Source organism: Pogoniulus pusillus, chromosome 43, assembly GCF_015220805.1.
Source record: "Pogoniulus pusillus isolate bPogPus1 chromosome 43, bPogPus1.pri, whole genome shotgun sequence".
Lineage (NCBI taxonomy): Eukaryota > Metazoa > Chordata > Aves > Piciformes > Lybiidae > Pogoniulus > Pogoniulus pusillus.
The window spans coordinates 1,319,120-1,337,399 of NC_087306.1; the positions used below are offsets into that span (position 1 = coordinate 1,319,120).

Genomic DNA, 18,280 nt, shown 5'->3' on the forward strand with positions numbered 1-18,280 from the left:
AGGGCACTGACGCAGGGGGAGGGTGTGGCGGCGTCGCCGCCATCTTTGGTAAGGGCACGGTGAGGACGTGACGCCGTGACGCTGCCGCCATCTTTAGCGCTGGCAGCGCCGCTCGGTCTCGGCCACCTCCGCGCTCCGCCCGGAGCCGCTGCCCTCGCCCCCGGTCGCGGTTTGGGCTGCGCTGGAGTTAATCCTCCCCCTCTGAACCGCAATAAACCCTGCCGAAAGAGAGCGCCAGGACGCAGCGGTGGCTCCGAGTCTTTATTGTCACCAAAGGAGGGGGAGGGAGAGGCCACCAGGGGCGCCTCAGGGCTGCTCCTCGCCTTTGCCCAGCTTGAGCAGGGAGGAGAAGATGCCAAGGATGTTGCTCTGCAGCTCCTGGGCCATCGGTGCCAGCTGCTTGCTGGCTCGGTCCACGTAGGTCCTGGGGGGGGGGGGGAGGAGAGGCAGTGGGTGAGGGGGTGGTCGAGGGGTAGCCGAGGGGCACCCTCTGGCCCCCCTCCTCCTCCTCCATACTCGGCCTTGCTGCGCATCTCCTCCACTTGCAGCTTCTGGGGCAAGTCCTTGGTCACGAAGTCGGAGAAGGACTGGAAGTGGCGGCTGAAGAAGTCGTCCAGGGCCGGAGGAGCTTCCGTGTCGGCGTCGGAGGTCTCTCGCCTCACCATGGCAGCCTGCAGGCAGCCGGCGCAGAGCAGCAGCAGGGAGGCCACCAGCACCTTCATGGCTGCGGCGCTGCGGGAAGGGCTCGGCGGTGCTTGGGTTGCCCCAGGGCTCTGCTGTCCCCTCCTGCCCCGTGGCAGCCTCCCCCGACCCTGCCCCCTTATTGCCACCGTGTCCCTGCTGAGCCCATCCCCGCCGTGTCCCAGCCCACGGAGTCTCAGTCCTGCTTCTTCCCCACAGCCCTGCCCCACTGCTCCCTGCCTCATCCCACCCCACGGCCACGTCCCAGCGCGGAGCAGAGGCAGCAGGGAGCAGGGAGGCCACCAGCACCTTCATGGCTGCGGGGCTGAGGGAACAGCCCCGGGGGTGGTTGGGTTGCCCCATGGCTCTCCTGCCCCTCTGCCCCATGGCATCCTCAGCCCTGCGCTGTTACTGCCACAGTGTCCCTGCTGAGCCCATCCCTGCCATGTCCTACCCCACCGAGTCTCAGTCCTGCTCCTGCCCCACAGCCCTGCCCTGCTGCTCCCAGCTCATGCCCATGCCACAGCCATGTCCCAGCCCTGTGGCTCCACTGGCACCATCCTGCTCTGCTCCTGTCCCATCCCCATCCTGCCTGGGCACTGCGTGCCAGCTGCTGCTCACCTGGGCAGGACTCTGAGGTGCCCCTTTCTGGGGCTGCTTTTATCCCGGTGGGCAGCTCCCGCCCCTGGGCCGGGGGGGCCGTGCCAGTGTCCACCACAGCCTGAGCAAACACGGTGGGGGTAAGGGTCGCTGTGGGGTACTGCCCCTCCTCGTCCTTGCCAGGCTGGCCCTGGACCCTAGGGTCTTGTCCCTGTGTCCCCAAGGCTCCACGCCCCCAGGCAGGACACGAGGTGTGGGTGACGATGGCCCAGGGACCGCAGCTGGAGGGGGTCACACCCGGGGCTCAGGGCTGCCCCAGCCGGGCACTTGCCTGCTGACCCCGCAGCAGCCCGCGGGAGCCCTGTGACCTGCAGTAGCCCCACGCAGTGGCCTTGTGGCACGTTGGTGTCCCCGGGCACAAGGTGGCAGCTGGCAGAGCCACTCCAGGGCCACCCCCAACCCACCCCCCCACCCCCGGCTCTGCCAGATGCCACCTCTTCTACCGGAGCCCACGGATGGCTCCCGGTTCGGCGAGGCCACCCCGAGGGGCTGCAAACCGCATCCCACCCCCACTCCTCCTCCTCCTCGGCACCCCCGGGGCGAAGGTCGTCGCCCGCTTATCGCTGACCCTCGGCCGCCAACACGACGCCGTGACTCAGCGCGGGGGCTGGGCGGCGGCGGCTGGCACCGCGGGGTCCCCGAGGGGGCGTCCGTGGCGAGGGACCCTGCGGGCAACCTGCCCCGGGGCCAGGAGCCAGCGCTGGCAGCGTTTGGGGACGGCTAAAGGGCAGCTGGGCGGCACCGGGGAGCAAAACCTCTCGGTTCTCCGGTGGAGGCCACTGCGGTCCCGTCCCCTGCAAGCCCCTGCCCACGTCAGCCCTTTCCAGGAAAGCTGCTGGTGACGGCAGCAGGGACAGGGACGGGGACAGGGACGGGGGGTGCTGGGGACACGGGACAAGGGATGTGGCACCGGGGACGTGGGGCAAGGAGGGGACACAGATCAGGCGAAACAGAGGGCACACCGGCCACGGGCAAGGACACAGGGAGGGGGACGGGGACGAGGCGGGACACGGACACGGAGGAAAATTGGGGCACAACCGGGAGGTCCGGGGATGTGGGGAGGGCACACGGGGCAGTGCGGGACACGAGTGGGGCCAGGCGTGCAGGGAGGACGCGAGCAAAGAGGACACGGAGGGACACGGGACGGGAGCAGGGAAGAAGCACCCGGGGGGAGGCGTGAGGACAGCAGGGGACACGTGGCTCGGAACGCGGCGACCCCGGAACGGTTGTGAAGCGGGGCCGGGGGGGCTGCGGAGCACTGTCCCGCAGCGCCCCGCCCGAGCGGGCTCAGCCAATGAGCGGCCGAGCGCTGCCCGGGCTCAAGATGGCGGCGGCGGCTTCAAGCCTGGCGGAGCTGCTTCCGGCGGCGGTGGCCGCGATGGCGGCGGCCGGCGGGGACGGGGGGGGCGGGCGGCAGCGGTGAGAGCCGGGCCGGGCCATGGGCAACTTGCTGGGCCCCGCCGCGCCCCGGGCCCCGCGCCGCGGGGAGCCGCTCGGCAGCCCTGGCAGCTTCGATGAGCTGCACCGGCAGTGCAAAGGTGAGGCCGGCGGCGCCCGGGGGTCACCGAGACCCGGGGGTCACCGGGGCCCAGACGAGGCACCGTAAAGCGAGGGGGACAGCGGGGCCGGAGGGCAGCGGGGCTGGGGAGACACCGAGGGTGGGGGGGGGGGACAGACACTGCGCGCAGCGGAGCGGGGGAGGGAGGCGTCGAGAGCGGGAGAGCGCCTGGGCGGTGCGGGGGGGACGAGCTGGGACCGGGGCGGGGGGGCGGGGAGGCATCGGGGGTCGGCCCCTGGGTGGCACCGGGAGCAGGGGAATGGCCCCCGGAGGGGGGGGGCTTTGGCCCGAGGAGAGGGGGGCGGCAGCGCTGTCGCCGCTCAGCCCCAACTCTGCCCCCGCTCTGCCCTCCGCTGTCCCCTGCTGCCCCCCTCTGCCCCTCCCGGTGTCCCCTCGGTGTCCCCCCCTCTGCCCCTCCCGGTGTCCCCTCGGTGTCTCCTCGGTGTCCCCCCTCTGCCCCTCCCGGTGTCCCCTCGGTGTCCCCTCGGTATCCCCCCTCTGCCCCTCCCGGTGTCCCCTCGGTATCCCCCCTCTGCCCCTCCCGGTGTCCCCTCGGTGTCCCCCTCTGCCCCTCCCGGTGTCCCCTCGGTGTCCCCCCTCTGCCCCTCCCGGTGTCCCCTCGGTGTCCCCCCTCTGCCCCTCCCGGTGTCCCCTCGGTGTCCCCCCTCTGCCCCTCCCGGTGTCCCCTCGGTGTCCCCCCCTCTGCCCCTCCCGGTGTCCCCTCGGTGTCCCCCCCTCTGCCCCTCCCGGTGTCCCCTCGGTGTCCCCCCCTCTGCCCCTCCCGGTGTCCCCTCGGTGTCCCCCCCTCTGCCCCTCCCGGTGTCCCCTCGGTGTCCCCCCTCTGCCCCCCCCCGATGTCCCCTCGGTGTCCCCCCTCTGCCCCCTCCCGATGTCCCCTCGCTGCCCTCACTGTGCCCCACGCTGTCCCCTGCTGCCCCCCTCTGCCCCTCCCGGTGTCCCCTCGCTGCCCTCTGCCCCCCCACGCTGCCCCCCCGCTGTCCCCTGCTGCCCCCACGCTGTCCCCTGCTGCCCCCACGCTGTCCCCTGCTGCCCCCACGCTGTCCCCTGCTGCCCCCACGCTGTCCCCTGCTGCCCCCACGCTGTCCGTGTCGCCCCCACGCAGAGGTGTTCCCGCAGCAGATGGAGGGGGTGAAGCTGATCGTCAACAAGACCCTGAGCAGCCACTTCCAGGTCAGAGGGACACGCAGGGGACCCGCGGGGGGGGGGGGTTGGGGGGGCTGGAGGGGTGAGGGTGACCCCACGCTGCCGGGGGGTGCTGCTGTCACCCCCCCTTGGGCTGCCCCCCAGGCTGATCTGCTGTGCCCACAGGTGACACACACAGTCCACATGAGCAGCCTTGGCCCCTCCAACTACCACTTCAATGCCACCTTCGTGGGTGACAAACAGCTCAGCCCCAGCGAGGTGAGCCCCGGGGGGCTGGGGGGGCCTGAGGCCACTGCTGGCCTGGTGGCCTGAGGGTGGCCCTGGAGTGCCCTGAGGGTGGCCCTGGAGTGCCCTGAGGGTGGCCCTGGGGGGACCTGAGGCCACTGCTGGGCTGGTGGCCTGAGGGTGGCCCTGGAGTGCCCTGAGGGTGGCCCTGGAGTGCCCTGAGGGTGGCCCTGGGGTGCCCTGAAGGTGGCCCTGGGGTGGCCTGAGAGTGGCCCTGGAGTGCCCTGAAGATGGCCCTGAGGTGGCCTGAGGGTGGCCCTGGGGTGGCCTGAGAGTGACCCTGGGGTGGCCTGAGAGTGGCCCTGAGGTGCCTTGAAGGTGGCCCTGAGGTGGTCTGTGAGTGGCCCTGGGGTGCCCTGAAGGTGGCCCTGGGGTGCCCTGAAGGTGGCCCTGGGGTGCCCTGAAGGTGGCCCTGAGGTGGCCTGAGAGTGACTCTGGGGTGGCCTGAGAGTGGCTCTGTGGGGACCTGGGGGGACCTAAGAGTGGCTCTGGGGGGACCTGAGGCCACTGCTGGGCTGCTGGCCTGAGGGTGGCCCTGGCGAGACCTGAGAGTGGCCCTGGGGTGGCCTGAAGTTGGCCCTGGGGGGACCTGAGGGCACTGCTTGGGTGGTGCCCTGAGGTGACCTAAGAGTGTCCCTGAGGTGACCCAAGAGTGGCTCTGCAGTGAGCTAAGGGTGGCCCTGAGGTGCCCTGGACCACCAAGCAGGGTGGGTGGCATCTGGGCTGCGAAGGAGGTGCCAGCCTGCGTCTCAGATGCAGGCAGAGGGGCACGGGGGGGGGTGTCCCTTTGCCCCCTGCCCACCCCAGCAGCTGCCCCTCCCCTGTGTCCCCAGGTGTTCCCCACGCTGGTTGGGGACATGGACAACAGTGGCAGCCTCAATGCCCAGGTGCTGCACCTGCTGGCCGAGCGCATCCGCACCAAAGCTGTCTTCCAGGTGGGTGCTGGGGGGGCGGTGCCCGGCGGCCGCTGGCAGCGGTGGGCAGGGCTGCAGGACCCGCGGTGGTGCCCTCCCCCTTGCAGACTCACCAGGCCAAGTTCGTCACCTGGCAGTTCGACGGCGAGTACCGAGGGGACGACTGCACTGCCACCCTCACCCTGGGCAACCCTGACCTGCTCGGGCAGTCCGGTGAGCAGGGCAGTGCCCACCTGGGCCGCCGGGCACCGGGTGGCAGCGCAGCGAGGGTGGAGCTGTCCTTCCGCTGGCCCCAGCGTCATCCTGGGGGGCACTGTCCCTCTGCTGTCCCTGGGGGTGGCACTGTCTCTGTGCCATCCCTGGTGGGGTGGCACTGTCTCTGTGCTAACCCTGGTGGGGTGGCACTGTCCCTCTGTGTCCCTGCGGGTGGCACTGTCTCTGTGCTAACCCTGGTGGGGTGGCACTGTCCCTCTGTGCCATCCCTGGTGGGGTGGCACTGTCTCTGTGCTAACCCTGGTGGGGTGGCACTGTCCCTCTGTGCCATCCCTGGTGGGGTGGCACTGTCTCTGTGCTAACCCTGGTGGGGTGGCACTGTCCCTCTGTGTCCCTGCGGGTGGCACTGTCTCTGTGCTAACCCTGGTGGGGTGGCACTGTCTCTGTGCTAACCCTGGTGGGGTGGCACTGTCCCTCTGTGTCCCTGTGGGTGGCACTGTCTCTGTGCTAACCCTGGTGGGGTGACACTGTCCCTCTGTGTCCCTGTGGGTGGCACTGTCTCTGTGCTAATCCTGGTGGGGTGGCACTGTCCCTCTGTGTCATCCCTGGTAGGGTGGCACTGTCTCTGTGCCATCCCTGGTGGGGTGGCACTGTCCCTCAGCCGTCCCTGGGGGTGGCACTGTCTCTATGCTGTCCCTGGTGAGGTGACACTGTCTCTGTGCCATCCCTGATGGGGTGGCACTGTCCCTCAGCCGTCCCTGGGGGTGGCACTGTCTCTATGCTGTCCCTGGTGAGGTGACACTGTCTCTGTGCCATCCCTGATGGGGTGGCACTGTCCCTCAGCCGTCCCTGGGGGTGGCACTGTCTCTATGCTGTCCCTGGGGGTGGCACTGCCCCTCAGCCATCCCGTGGGGGTGGCACTGTCCCTCTGCTGTCCCCACAGTCATCCTGGTGGCACATTTCCTGCAGAGCCTCACCCCCCGCCTGGTGCTGGGGGGGGAGTTGGTTTACCACCGGCGCCCTGGCGAGGAGGGTGCCATCCTGACCCTGGCAGGCAAATACACAGGTAGGCAGCTGCCCTGGGGCACCGTGGGCACAGCCACCAATGCTGCCCCCCACCCCGGGGTGGAGGTGAGGGGTGGATAGGTGCCACCCTGGCTCCCCTCTCCCCCCTGCTTCGCCCTCTGCCTTCCAGCTCACAAGTGGGTGGCGACGCTGAACGTGGGCTACGGCGGTGCCCATGCCAGCTACTACCACCGAGCCAACGAGCAGGTGAGGGTGCCCCTGTGCCCGGCCCGTGCCCCCCCCCCCCCCCCGCGGTGCCCTGCTGCTGACCCTTCCCACCCCTGCAGGTGCAGGTCGGGGTGGAGCTGGAGGCCAACACTCGGCTGCAGGACACAACCTTCGCCTTCGGCTACCAACTCAGCCTGCCCCAAGGCAACGTCGTCTTCAGAGGTGAGCAGGGAGAGCTTGGCCGTGCCCACCGCCAGCCCTGGCACCGCGGGCGGCTGCTCACTCCCTGCCCCCCCTCCTCGCAGGGCTCCTGGACAGTAACTGGAGCGTCGGGGGCGTGCTGGAGAAGAGGCTGCCCCCCCTGCCCGTCAGCCTGGCGCTCGGTGCCTTCCTCAACCACTGGCGGAATCGCTTCCACTGCGGCTTCAGCGTCACCGTGGGCTGAGGGGGGGGCCGCGGGCGCCACCATCCTGCTCAGGGAGCCGCTGTGCTGTGCCACCCAGGTGCCAGCCGGGCCTTGCTCTCGTGCCACGGTGCCAGGGGAGCCCGTGGAGGGCGGGGGAGGGTTTGCCCCCTCGCGGCTGGGGGATGCTCTGTGACAGCCTCCAGGCTGAGGAGCTGCAGCCGCTGGGGCCCGTGGGGGGCATCCCTCGGCCCCGTTTTTGGCCCTCGGGGGGCATTCCTCTGCCCTGTTTTTGGCCCTTGGGGGGCATCCCTCGGCCCCGTTTTTGGCCCTCGGGGGGCATTCCTCTGCCCTGTTTTTGGCCCGTGCCACCCTCCTCACCACACTACTCTCTACCCCCGCTCTGCCCTCTCCCTCCCCCGTTTCCTCCTGGTGACACAGGGCGGGGGTGGAGGGGGTGGCTCCAGGTGGTGCCCGCGGTGCCCCCGTGCCCGCGGTGCCCCTGTGCCCGTAGCCACAGAGCCTGGAAAAATAAAAGAGCTTTACTCTGCCTGTCAAGTGCTGTGGGCATGGATGAGCCCCCCCGTGCCAGGGAGCAGGGCAGGGCACTGGGCGGGGGGGTTGGGCTCTAGCTGATGATCTCGGAGAGCAGAGGAGTCATGGAGGACAGGTCCTGGATGTGCAGGATCTGCCGAGTGTTCTCCACCTTCAGCGTCTGCAGCTCGGTCAGCAGCAGCAGCAGCTTGGCATAGAGGAGCCTGGGCAGGGCACAGGGCACTCGGCTCAGGTCCTTGCGAGGGAGGGGACCGCGGCCCGGCGCTGGCTGTCCCCACCCACCCCCTCGGGTACCTGCCCTCGGGCATGGGGTGGCAGTGGTCGATGTAGCTCTTGAGCGTCAGAGCAACCTTCTCCTGGAACTGGTCGATGAAGTCTCGCTGGGTGATGCTGGCGTTGTCTAGGGGGGGCAGGGCGGGGGTCAGCGGGGCCCGGGGGCACGTCCTGATGCCACCACAGATTTCCCCCCCCACCCCCACCCCAGGCTGTCCCTACCTGGTGTGAAGAGCAGCATGGCCTGCAGCAGGACGTACTCGGCCTCATGCAGCTGCAGCTTCCTCAGGCTGATGTGGAACTTGAGCAGCGGCTCCAGGTAGATCTGCTGGAAGCCAGCTGCGGGCAGCGCGGCCGTCAGGCGGGGACGGACCGGGACCGGGACCGGGACCGGGACCGGGACGTGGCCGTCCCCTTGCGCCTTCCCTAGTGGCACCAATCCCCTTCCCCCCCTTCCCCTCACCCAGGGCTCCGTCCTGGATGGTGTAGCAGTGCTGGCCGCACTCCCAGGCGTTGGTCTCGGCGTTGAAGACGGTGTTGAACTGGATCTGGCAGATCTCCAGCGTGGATCCCTTCAGCAGCGAGATCTGATCGTTGATGGGCAAGCTCCTGCTGGGGGAGGGGGCAGGCGTCAGGGGCAGGGGAGGGTGGCACTTAGGGGAGGGTGGCACCTGGGGGGGGCGTCTCCTGCCCTTCCTCTTCCCCGCGGACCTGAAGGCTGGGATCTCCTTGGCGAAGCTGATGACCTGCTGGATCATGAAGGTGCTGAGGTCGGCGAAGTGAGGCAGCATGGAGAAGACGTCTGGCAGCACGTCCGGGTCCAGGCAGTCCTGCTGCGGGCACGCCGAGGGCTCGCCGGGCTCCGGGGGGCTCTGCGGCTGCGGGCTGGGGATACAGAGGCGCACGGCAGGCTGCGGCGGCGGCGGCACCGAGCCGGGGCGTTAGCACCGAGCCGAGGAAGGGGGGGGGGAGCCCCTGGGGCCGGAGGGGTCCCTGCTCACCCAGTAGTGCGTGAACTGGGAGAAGCTGGAGTCGAAGTTGCGCTGGTGGGCGGCGATGAGGATGGTGATGAGCTCCTGCTGCTCCGCCGTCAGCCCCGCCGGCTGCTCCCGGGCCAGCCGCCGCTGCCCGCGCAGTGCCCGCCGCTGCCGCAGCGCCTCCTCCGACATGATCACTGGGTGGGCACCGCCGGCACCGGGTGGGCACCGCTGGCATAGAGCCGTGGTCCGCTCTCTCCCTCACCTATGGCCCCGGTCACGTCTGTGGCCCCGGCCCTTGCCGTCCCTTTGTCCTCGGCCGCCCCATCGGCTCTACCCCCCCATGCCCCCCGCTGCCAGCCCACCCAGGCTGTCCTCTCCGTCTCGCATTCCTGCCCTTGGCACCGCCACACTCCCCCTCGCCCCCTACCCGCTATGTCCTTCTCCCTCTTGACCTGCGTCCCACTCCTCCCCTCCGGTCTCCCCTGCGTCCCCGCAGCCCACGTCCCGGTGCCGCCGCACTCACTGTCCTTCCGCATGCCCACGGCGAAGCACTTCTGGAGGCGGCAGGCCTGGCACTGTCGCCGCTTGGCCTTGGTGACAGCACAGCTCCGCGAGAAGGGGCAGGCAAAGTGCACGCCCTTGATGATGGAGCGCCTGGGGGCACACAGGGGTGGGCCATGGGCGCTGTCACTGCCTGCCCCTGAGGGTGGCAGAGGGACAGCAGAGGGAGCGGGGGACTGGGTGGACCAGGGTGGGGTCACCTTCAGCCCGCAAGACCTCATCACCACCGTGGCCCAAGCGTGAGGTGACAGCAGCTGCCTTGGCCGTGGGACCATCTGGTTCCGTCCCACCCCACTCTGTCTTCTCCTATCCCACTCTGCCCTGTCCCCTTGTCCCACCCCACCCCTCTATGTCCCATCCCATCCCACTCTGCCCTGTCCCCTTGTCCCACCCCACCCCCTATGGCCCATCCCATCCCATCCTGCCCTGTCCCCTTGTCCCACCCCACCCTGCTGTATCTTCTCCCATCCCAACCCATCTCATCCCGCCCTGTCCCCTTGTCCTCTCCCACCCTGCCCTGTCCCCTTATCCCACCCCACTGTGCCCTCTCCCATCCCAACTCATCCCATCCTGCCCACTTATCCCATCCCACTGTATCCTCTCCCATCCCAACCCATCCCATCCTGCCCTGTCCCCTTGTCCTCTCCCACCCTACCCTGCCCCCTTGTCCCATCCCACTGTGCCCTCTCCCATCCCAACCCATCCCATCCTGCCCTGTCCCTTTGTCCCATCCTGTCCCATCCCACTGTGTCTTATCCCATCCCACTACATCCTTTTTTGTCACATCCTGTCCCATCTCATACTGCCCTTTCCCACCTTGTCCTGTTCCATCCCTTCTTGTTCCCCCTCCTCTGGCCTATCCCACTTCACCCCACTCCTGTCCCATCCCACCTGGTGCCCTGGCACCTGCCCTGTGCCACGGAGCAGCCCCCAGGGTGGCAGCCCCCACCTGAAGAAGCCCTTGCAGCCCTCGCAGGTCATGACATGGAAGTGGTACCCACTGGCACGGTCCCCACAGACAGCACAGACCTTCTCCTCCTCCCCCCTGGGCACCTGGCGCCTTGGTAGTGGGCAGGGGCTGCCCTCTGGGTCTGAGGGGCTCGACACGGACATGGCTGGGGACAGCACCTGGACACAGGTGACAGTGGTGGGGACAGAGCCTACAGCGTGGGTGCGTGGGGCATGGGTGTACCCCTGACACCCTGCCCCACCAGTGGCACTGCCCTGCAGTGGCCACTGCCCCAACACCGGCTCCTGTGCCCCCTCTGCTCTTGTCACCCCTCACGGATGCAGTGTCCCCTCTGCCCTACAGCGCAGCACCCTCAGGCGCCCACCCACCGCTGCCACCTCCTGCCCCACCCGTGTGGCACCCCCGATGGTGGCCACTTTACCTTGGCGCCGTTACCTGGGACCTGGTGCCCACCGCTGTGGCTGGTGCCTGCTGCTCGCTGCCACACGGCCAGAGGCTGCCCGGGCCCCGCTCGTCCTTGTTGTCACCCAGCGGAGCCCTCTGGAGTTTGAACCTTGAACTTGAGGCTGTGGCAGGCGGGGACAGGCAGGGCGGGGCGGGGACAGGCAGGTGCGGGAATGGGGGACAGGCAGGAGGTGGCAGGGACAGGCAGGAGATAGCAGGGACAGGCAGACAGAGAGGGAACAGGTAGACAGAGGGGACACAGACAGAGGGGACAGGCAGGAGATGAAGGACAGGCAGGAGGCAGCAGGGACAGGCAGACAGAGAGGGGACAGGCAGGAGATGGAGGACAGGCAGACAGAGAGGGGACAGGCAGGAGATGGCAGGGGCAGGCAGACAGAGAGGGGACAGGCAGGGGATGGAGGACAGGCAGGAGATGGCAGGGGCAGGCAGACAGAGAGGGGACAGGCAGGAGATGGAGGACAGGCAGGAGATGGCAGGGACAGGCAGACAGAGAGGGGACAGGCAGGGGATGGAGGACAGGCAGAAGATGGCAGGGGCAGGCAGGGGACAGGGACCATGGCGGTGCCACCCTGCCATCAGCGACCCCAGAAGAAGGTCTCCACGGGGAGGTGCCATCTGCATCCCCACCCCAGGCCTCCCGAGCAGTGCCTGTGCCCCCACCCTGAGCATCACCTCCACACCTTCTGGACACCCCACCCAGGACGGTGGCAGCTTGCGAGGTGACAACGGCCACAGCCCCTCTGGTGTCCCCTCCCGCCCGGGTTTCGGCTCTGCGGGGCGTCGAGGCTCGGTTGGAGGGGGGGGGGGGGGGTCACACGTGGGGGGGCAGATCCCCACCGATCCCACCCCCGCGCCTCATTGGCTGCCCCCGGTTGTCACTCAGCCACACCCCTATAAAGGCAGCGGTTGGGTGGGGGGGGTCTGCACACCGGCAACGGCAGCGGCACCGGAGCGGTCATGAGCGAGGTGAGGCCAGTGCCGGGTTTCCGTTATCTGATTCACCGATCCCGGGCGGGGGGAGGATGCTGCACCCCGGAGCGAGTTGTTTAGATAGGGGAGGAGACCTCAGCGGTCGCGGGGAGGCTCCCGGTGAAGCGGAGCCTTTCCCCTCCCTCCCCGGTGCTGGCTCGGGTCTGGGGGCCCCGTGTCACCCCCGGCCCCCCGCTTCTCTCCGCAGCGCAGTCCCTGTGAGACTCCCCCCCCCGCGGCGGAGGCCCCCGGCGGGCAGCAGGAAGGTGAGGACCGCCGGACCCGGTGTCACCTCCCGGGACCCTCGCTGGGGTCCTGTCCCCTGAGCCTCTGCCATCTGTGTCCCCACCTTTGGGGGAGGGGGACACTTGGATAGATTTGGGGACCTGCTCTCCCCTTTTCCTATTCCCTGTGGTCCCGGGGGGGGGGGGGGGGGGAGGGGGGGGGCTGCGTGGGGAGTGGGGAAGGGGGAGGAAGAGTGTCCCCCTGGGTGTCCCCTGCTACTGGCGTGGGGGTCAAGGTGGTCAGTGGGTGCTGGGGTGAGTCTGGTGGTGCCAGGCTGTGACCAGGGCAGCAGCCCCTGTCCTGGTGGTCGTCGTCGTCGTCCCCCCCAGCCAAAGGCGGTGACCCCAAGAAGGAGGAGGAGGAGGAGATCGACATCGACCTGAGCGCGCCCGAGACGGAGAGAGCCGCGCTCGCCATCCAGGGGAAATTCCGCCGCTTCCAGAAGCGGAAGAAGGAATCGGGGCCCTGAACGGCTCCGGCGTCCCGGGACCCCCCACCCGCGGCGGGCACTCACCTCTGGCACGGCCCCGTCCTGGCCTCTGCCATGCCGGAGCTGCCCGTCCTCTGCGAGTGGGGCCGGGGGATGCTCAGCCCTTCCCTGCCCCTCACCCACCTCTAAGCCACGACCCTGGGTGAAGCTGGGGGGTCGGTGTAGAGGGCCGAGCCTTGTGCCCCTCCCGGAGCGGAGGTGGCTCTTGTACGAGGGAGTGGCACAGAAATGCCCCTTTCCTAGGGACAGGCTCCGCGTCCCGTCCCTGCTGGTGGGAGAGGGGGGGACACAGGCACCGCTGTCCCCCGAGCGAAGGAGGCTCTGTCCCATCCCAAGACCGTGGGGCGCTGCGGGTGGGGGCACACAAAGGTCTCGCTGCATCCCCCGGGAAATGGACTCCCCGGCACTGAGTGCCCCCCGCCCTGGCACTGCTCCCCCCCTCCACACTCCTGTCATTGTCACCATCCCCTCCCCAAGGGGAGCTTGTAGCATGTGTGAAGAATAAACCATCGGGAGCAGGAGCTGGGCTGGAATCTGCTCTGGGGGGGGGGGATGGTGATCGTTTCCCCCCTCCCGCCAAGGTGGGACCCCCCAGGGCTGCCTCCTCTGCGTGGGGAGCATCGCAGGTCCCTGGGGCTGTGGGATGTGAATGGGGGGCTGCTCCCTGGAGATGGGGACACCCCCCCGGGTAGGGCTTTGGGATTGGCTTCATTCCCCACCCTGAGGTCTCCACCGCCCTCCACTTTGGGTGGGGAACGGCCGCTGGAGCCCAGGCCGTGGCCTCGTTTCCCGGCGTGCTGCCGTGGGCAGCCGCGATGGAAGCTGCCGCCCCTCGCTCCTCTTCCTCGGTGGATGAAGCAGCACCGCGTCCCTCCAGGCACCGAAGTTGGGCTCGGCCTTGGCACCACCACCCGGGTGCTCGTAGCACCGATTCCCAGCCCCGGCTCTCGCTGCGGGCAGCCCCGCGAGCAGCCCCGGGAGCTCTCTGCCGGTGATGAGATTAAAACAACCCAACGCTCCCTCCCCCGCCAAAGCTTTGGGGTGGTTAACAGAAAACCTCTTTTTTTTCTTCTGGCGGGGGGTGGGCGGCTCGCAGCGGATCCCTGTGCCCCCTGCTGCCGTGGGGTGAGCGGGGACGCCGGGTCCCGGTGGCAGAAATAGCTCCGTGGAAAGACAAACAGCAGCGGTGGCCGAGGAGGGACCCAGGGGACGCTCCCAGGGTCGGGCTCGGCCTCTCTGACTCCGCAGACTTATTAGGGAAAAGATAATTCCAGACACCCCCTCTTCCCCCCCCCCCCCCCCACCGCCCAGCCCCGGTCCCGGCATCCACAATGCCCGTGTGGGAGCCTCTGCTCTCAGCCTGCTCCCGTACGGAGCTGGCATGGGGCTGGCAGCTGGCACCGAGCCCCGGGGCGGTAGCGCAGAGTCAGCTCTGCACCCGAACTGCCCCCACCCGGGGCCGTGGTCCCCCCCCGAGCCCTGCTGCCAAGCCTGTGACAGTAGCCCTGCAGGGCCACCCCCACCCCAGCCCCACTCCGTGTTTAATTGGTGTGAGTTTAATTAACAGCTGATGGGGATGAGAAGGGAAAGTAGGGTGCGGCTCGGATGGGTGGCCTTGGGGATGGGACCCTCCACCCCCCTCCGACTGAGTGGGACCCCTGAGGTGCGTTGAGGACCCCTGGGGAAGCTGAGGCACAGCGGCAGCGGTGCCACATCCCCTGCTGGGCCCGCAGGTAATGAACTCACCAAGTGCTCAGCTACCCTCTGCCACCTTCCCCCACAGCTGCCCACCTTGAGCAGGGGACGGTGAGGAGCCAGGGTGGGCACTGGGCTCCTGGACATGTGAGTTTTATTAATGACACCATGGAGATGGCGGGGGGAGGGGGGCACAGGGGCAGGGCATAGAAAAACACATCGGGCAGCCGTGCCCAGCTCCGGTGTGGTGGGCACCAGCGGCTCCTCCGGCCCGGCTGCAGCCTCTCCTCCTCCTACGCGAGGCTCCGGCCGACACAGGGGGCTCAGAGGTTAGGGAGGGGGGGGGGTTAATGTGGGACCGGAGCAGGGTGGAGGGGGGATGGGGCGAGGGCCACCCCACGACGTCATTTGGGGTCGGTCGCGGGGAGAGACGAGAAAACGGCCAGAAAAGGAGCGAGGATGTGGGCAGAGGAACCCTCTGGGAGACTGTTTGGGTGGCAGGGAGGGATGGGGACAGCACGGACCCCACGGGGACCCCACGGGGACCCCACGGGTCCCCGGGGAGGGGAGACCGAGGCAGCCCGGGGTGGGGAACAGACCCAAAACGGAGAGGTTGTGTCTTCGAATAGAAAAATTACACCAGGGCCCGGGGCCGGGCGGGGCAGCGGCTGTGCAGAGGAAGGTACCGACCGAGGGGCTTCGGGGCAGGGCGGGGGGACAGCAGGGGCGTCCCCAGGGCTGGAGGGACCCGGGGCGAGGACCACACCCCGCTCCTCGCCGGGTCCCGTGCCATCCCGGAGCTGGAGGGGGGTTCGTATTCTGTTCCCCCACCTCGGCCTGGCTGTCAGGTCCCCGAGTTGGGCTTGATGATGTTCATCAGGGCGCTCTTGAGGCTGCCCTTGCTGGGGGAGCGGGCAGCGGGCGGGGGGCGAGCAGCCTCCGCGGCGGCCTCCCCCCGCAGCTCCATCTCGATGGTCATGATGACTTTGGGGGGCTGGGGGGCCCCGGTGCCCACCCCCGTGGTACCTTCCCTGCCTGCTAACCGCTATTTCTTATCCTTGCGGGACTCTCCCGGGGCGCCCTTGGCTTTCTTCTCGCTCGCCGCCTTGGTGCCGCGGCTGTGGTCCAGCATGGCATAGAGCACGGGGGCCTGCGGGCACGGAGCAGCCTCAGAGCCACGGAACCCCCTGCTCTGGGGGAGGGGGAGGGAGGGGGCGCCCAAGCCAGGCCGTTTTGCCTGCCCCCCTCCCCCCCGCCAACCCCTCAGCACTCACCTGCCGGCTGCGCTTGGACGCGTCCTTGGCCGATCGCTGCAGCTTCCCCTTCTCCATGGCACTGGAATTGGGGTGGGAAGGCAAAGAAGGGCAGGTGAGAAGAGAGGGCAGAGCCCTCCCGGTGCCACCCAGCAGCCCCATTTCGGGGTGGGGTTTTTTTGCCCCGTTTCGGGGTGTTCTCGCCTCGTTTCGGGGGGCCGAGCTCACCTCAGCCGTCGCTGCAGGGTCGCCTGGCGCCGCAGCCAGCAGTAGCGGATCAGGTAGACCAGGGCCACCACCACGGCCACCAGCAGCAGGGCACCGCCGATGACGGAGCCCAATACGACGCCGTAACGGGTGGGCACTGCGGGGACACCGCTGCCCCGGTCAGCACCCGGCCCCGCCGCAGCCAGAGCGGGGCAGAGCGGGGCGGGGAGGGGGCCGCAGGTGCCCTACCTTTCTCGAAGACGTAGAGGGTGACCTGGGAGGACTTGCCCACGATGTCGGGGGGGTTCTTGACGTCGCAGGTGAAGGTGCCGTTGTCGGTGTAGTCCAGGTTGTGGATGACGATGGAGCCGTCCTTGCGGCGGGGGTTGCCCACCCACTCCATCCGCTCCTTGAAGCTGCCCACGTCATCGATGTACGGCTGGCCCTTGGCGTAGTGGAAGATCTAGCGACGGGCACAGGGACACGGAAGGTGAGGGTGGAGGTGAGGGTGGCTCGGGCGGCACAGCAAGGGCCGGGCCGGCCCAGCCCCGAGGGCGCTGCGGCTGCTTACGGAGATGCTGTCGCGGGAGCCCTCGGCTTGGAAGTGCCAGGTGATGGAGATGTCCTCGGAGATCCACTCGCTGGACCAGAAGCTGCAGGACAGGGTGACGTGGGAGCCCACCGTGCCGTGCACCTCCCGCTGCGTGTACACGTGGATGGACGACGTCGGGGACGGCCCTGCCAGGCGGGCAGAAACCCATCAGCCCCATAACAGCGGCCCTCGGGCATGAGGATGGTGCCCGTTACTGCCCCTGCACCGGCCCCGTGCCCAGCCCCACGCTGCCAGCGAAGGGCTTTTGTTGGCCCCAGAGAAGCGCAGGGACTGATGAGGGGCAGCGACTCTGTGACACTGAGTGAAGCCTCAGCCCTGCGGTCCCCACAGCCAACACCCAGGGATGCTGGCAGGGCTGCTTTTGGCACCCAGCACCCCTTGCCCAGCCCCAGGGAGGTGACTGATGCCAGGCTGCCAGGCAGCTGGGGCAGGGCAGCAGATCCCGTCCTGGAGCATTGCCACCACCAGCGATGGTCCCCAAAGCAGTCCCAAGGCCACTTCCCAGGGGCCTGGAGACCTCCAGTGACGTCCAGCACCCAGGGGCACGGTGTCAGCACCAGCAGCCCAGGTGCCCAGTCCCCAGCTTACCCAGCACGGAGAGGAGCCCGGCGAGGAGGAGGAGGAGGCTGCCGCTGCCCCCAGCACCCTGCGACATGGTGGCTGCCTGTCACCGGCCGGCTCCGAGCCGCATGGAGGGCTTGGTGGTACGCGGGGCACGGCGGAGTGCAGAAGGGTGCCAGGGGCACGGGGGCCGAGGTTTAAGAGCGAGCAGTGCCCGAATGATGCCAGCGGTGCCCCGGCCTCGAGCCAATGGGCGCCGGGCAGTCGGGGCGGGGGCCCCGGGGGTGCTGGGTGCCCGGGGCTCAAAAGTGGCATTTAGCTGAGCTTGGTGACTGGGCGAGGAGGGGGCAGCATGCAGCCGGGGGGGGAGGGGGGCTGGACACACAGTGCCCTTTGTCCGGCCGCATTCCCGCCCGTAGCGGAGGCGTCCCGGCAGGAATGCGGCCGGAGCCGGAGGGCACTGGCGCGGGGCCGCGCTCGCCGCTTGGTCCCAAGGACGGACCCGCTCGGTGGGGCTTTAGACGGGGGGGGATCTTGTGCTGACCGTGCCGTGGGTCACCGGTGTGTGTGTGTGTGTGTCCTGCCTCTCCCGTCCTACCGGGAGCCTCCGGTGCGGGGCTTTGGCCGCTCCGCCCGGAGCTCCCCAGCCGAGCGCGGTCCCAGCAGCCTCTGCTCCGGCTCCGTTTTGGGGTGAAAACTCAGCTCTGGGGGGGGGGCAGCGATGGAGCAGGGCACGCCCCGGGGAGCCGTCGAAGTGCCCCCGAGCCCCGCAGAGCCCGGGGCAGGGGTTGGCACTGCGACCTCCCGGCTGCTGGGGCACGGGTCTGGGCTGAGCAGCTCTGAAGCGAGGTTTATCCCGGGAGGGTTTTTGGCTCCGAGGGGGCCGGTGGCGGCGGGGGGCACCGAGATCTTCCCGCTTCACCGTCCTGCGGGGCCGGGCAGAGCGGCACCGGGAGCCCCGGACCTGTCCGCTGCGTAATCCTTTTCGGGGCGACATGGAGGAGTAACGGAGAGCCCCGGGAGGGGGTAACAGGCAGCCCCGGGGGTACCAGGGGGATGCTGTGTGCACTCCCAGGTGTACCTACGGAGATAACGGGCGGCCCCGACGGTACCGGGGGTTGTAACGGGCAGCCCCGGGGACACTGAGAGGGATAAGGTGCAGCCGCGGGAGGGGCAACGGGCAGCCCTAGAAGTATCTGGGATGCAACAGGCAGCTCCGACAGCACCGGGAGCGCGGTACGGGGCAGGCCTGCGGCACGGCACAGCCCCGACGGTACCGGCGGATGTAACGG

General features: G+C 69.1%; 3 protein-coding genes and 1 long non-coding RNA gene across 4 annotated transcripts; 2 read left to right on the forward strand and 2 right to left on the reverse strand.

The window, feature by feature from the left end:
- Positions 1 to 2,732: 2,732 nt before the first annotated feature.
- On the forward strand, positions 2,733 to 7,669 carry TOMM40L (translocase of outer mitochondrial membrane 40 like). Its single transcript, XM_064176022.1, has 9 exons — positions 2,733 to 2,879; positions 4,023 to 4,090; positions 4,229 to 4,321; positions 5,182 to 5,283; positions 5,370 to 5,475; positions 6,419 to 6,541; positions 6,671 to 6,747; positions 6,828 to 6,930; positions 7,014 to 7,669. The coding sequence occupies exons 1-9, from the start codon at positions 2,780 to 2,782 to the stop codon at positions 7,151 to 7,153; spliced, it is 912 nt and encodes a 303-aa protein (XP_064032092.1). The 5' UTR covers positions 2,733 to 2,779; the 3' UTR covers positions 7,154 to 7,669.
- A 33-nt stretch (positions 7,670 to 7,702) lies between these two features.
- Positions 7,703 to 10,593, reverse strand: NR1I3 (nuclear receptor subfamily 1 group I member 3). Its single transcript, XM_064175933.1, has 8 exons — positions 10,430 to 10,593; positions 9,443 to 9,573; positions 8,941 to 9,113; positions 8,651 to 8,850; positions 8,403 to 8,548; positions 8,162 to 8,278; positions 7,961 to 8,066; positions 7,703 to 7,869 (listed from the first exon to the last, which is right to left on the reverse strand). The coding sequence occupies exons 1-8, from the start codon at positions 10,591 to 10,593 to the stop codon at positions 7,740 to 7,742; spliced, it is 1,167 nt and encodes a 388-aa protein (XP_064032003.1). The 3' UTR covers positions 7,703 to 7,739.
- Positions 10,594 to 11,848: 1,255 nt separating this feature from the next.
- On the forward strand, positions 11,849 to 12,592 carry LOC135192567 (uncharacterized). Its single transcript, XR_010309010.1, has 3 exons — positions 11,849 to 11,881; positions 12,093 to 12,150; positions 12,462 to 12,592. It is a non-coding gene; the product is annotated as an uncharacterized LOC135192567 (long non-coding RNA).
- Positions 12,593 to 14,491: 1,899 nt separating this feature from the next.
- MPZ (myelin protein zero) lies at positions 14,492 to 18,263 on the reverse strand. Its single transcript, XM_064175984.1, has 6 exons — positions 17,016 to 18,263; positions 16,386 to 16,552; positions 16,064 to 16,277; positions 15,836 to 15,971; positions 15,629 to 15,689; positions 14,492 to 15,504 (listed from the first exon to the last, which is right to left on the reverse strand). The coding sequence occupies exons 1-6, from the start codon at positions 17,080 to 17,082 to the stop codon at positions 15,400 to 15,402; spliced, it is 750 nt and encodes a 249-aa protein (XP_064032054.1). The 5' UTR covers positions 17,083 to 18,263; the 3' UTR covers positions 14,492 to 15,399.
- Positions 18,264 to 18,280: the final 17 nt, after the last annotated feature.

Excerpts from the sequence above, each read along its gene's own strand:
- TOMM40L (XM_064176022.1), top strand. The coding sequence starts at position 2,780 with ATGGGCAACTTGCTGGGCCCCGCCGCGCCCCGGGCCCCGCGCCGCGGG. Across the intron at positions 2,880-4,022 it reads GCTGCACCGGCAGTGCAAAG|AGGTGTTCCCGCAGCAGATG; the intron begins GTGAGGCCGGCG and ends GCCCCCACGCAG. Across the intron at positions 5,476-6,418 it reads TGACCTGCTCGGGCAGTCCG|TCATCCTGGTGGCACATTTC; the intron begins GTGAGCAGGGCA and ends CTGTCCCCACAG.
- NR1I3 (XM_064175933.1), bottom strand. The coding sequence starts at position 10,593 with ATGTCCGTGTCGAGCCCCTCAGACCCAGAGGGCAGCCCCTGCCCACTA. Across the intron at positions 9,574-10,429 it reads GGCTGCAAGGGCTTCTTCAG|GCGCTCCATCATCAAGGGCG; the intron begins GTGGGGGCTGCC and ends GTGTGCCCCCAG. Across the intron at positions 8,851-8,940 it reads CCCAGTTCACGCACTACTGG|CCTGCCGTGCGCCTCTGTAT; the intron begins GTGAGCAGGGAC and ends CCGCCGCCGCAG.
- MPZ (XM_064175984.1), bottom strand. The coding sequence starts at position 17,082 with ATGTCGCAGGGTGCTGGGGGCAGCGGCAGCCTCCTCCTCCTCCTCGCC. Across the intron at positions 16,553-17,015 it reads CGGGCTCCTCTCCGTGCTGG|GGCCGTCCCCGACGTCGTCC; the intron begins GTAAGCTGGGGA and ends CCCGCCTGGCAG. Across the intron at positions 15,972-16,063 it reads CCTCTACGTCTTCGAGAAAG|TGCCCACCCGTTACGGCGTC; the intron begins GTAGGGCACCTG and ends GTGTCCCCGCAG.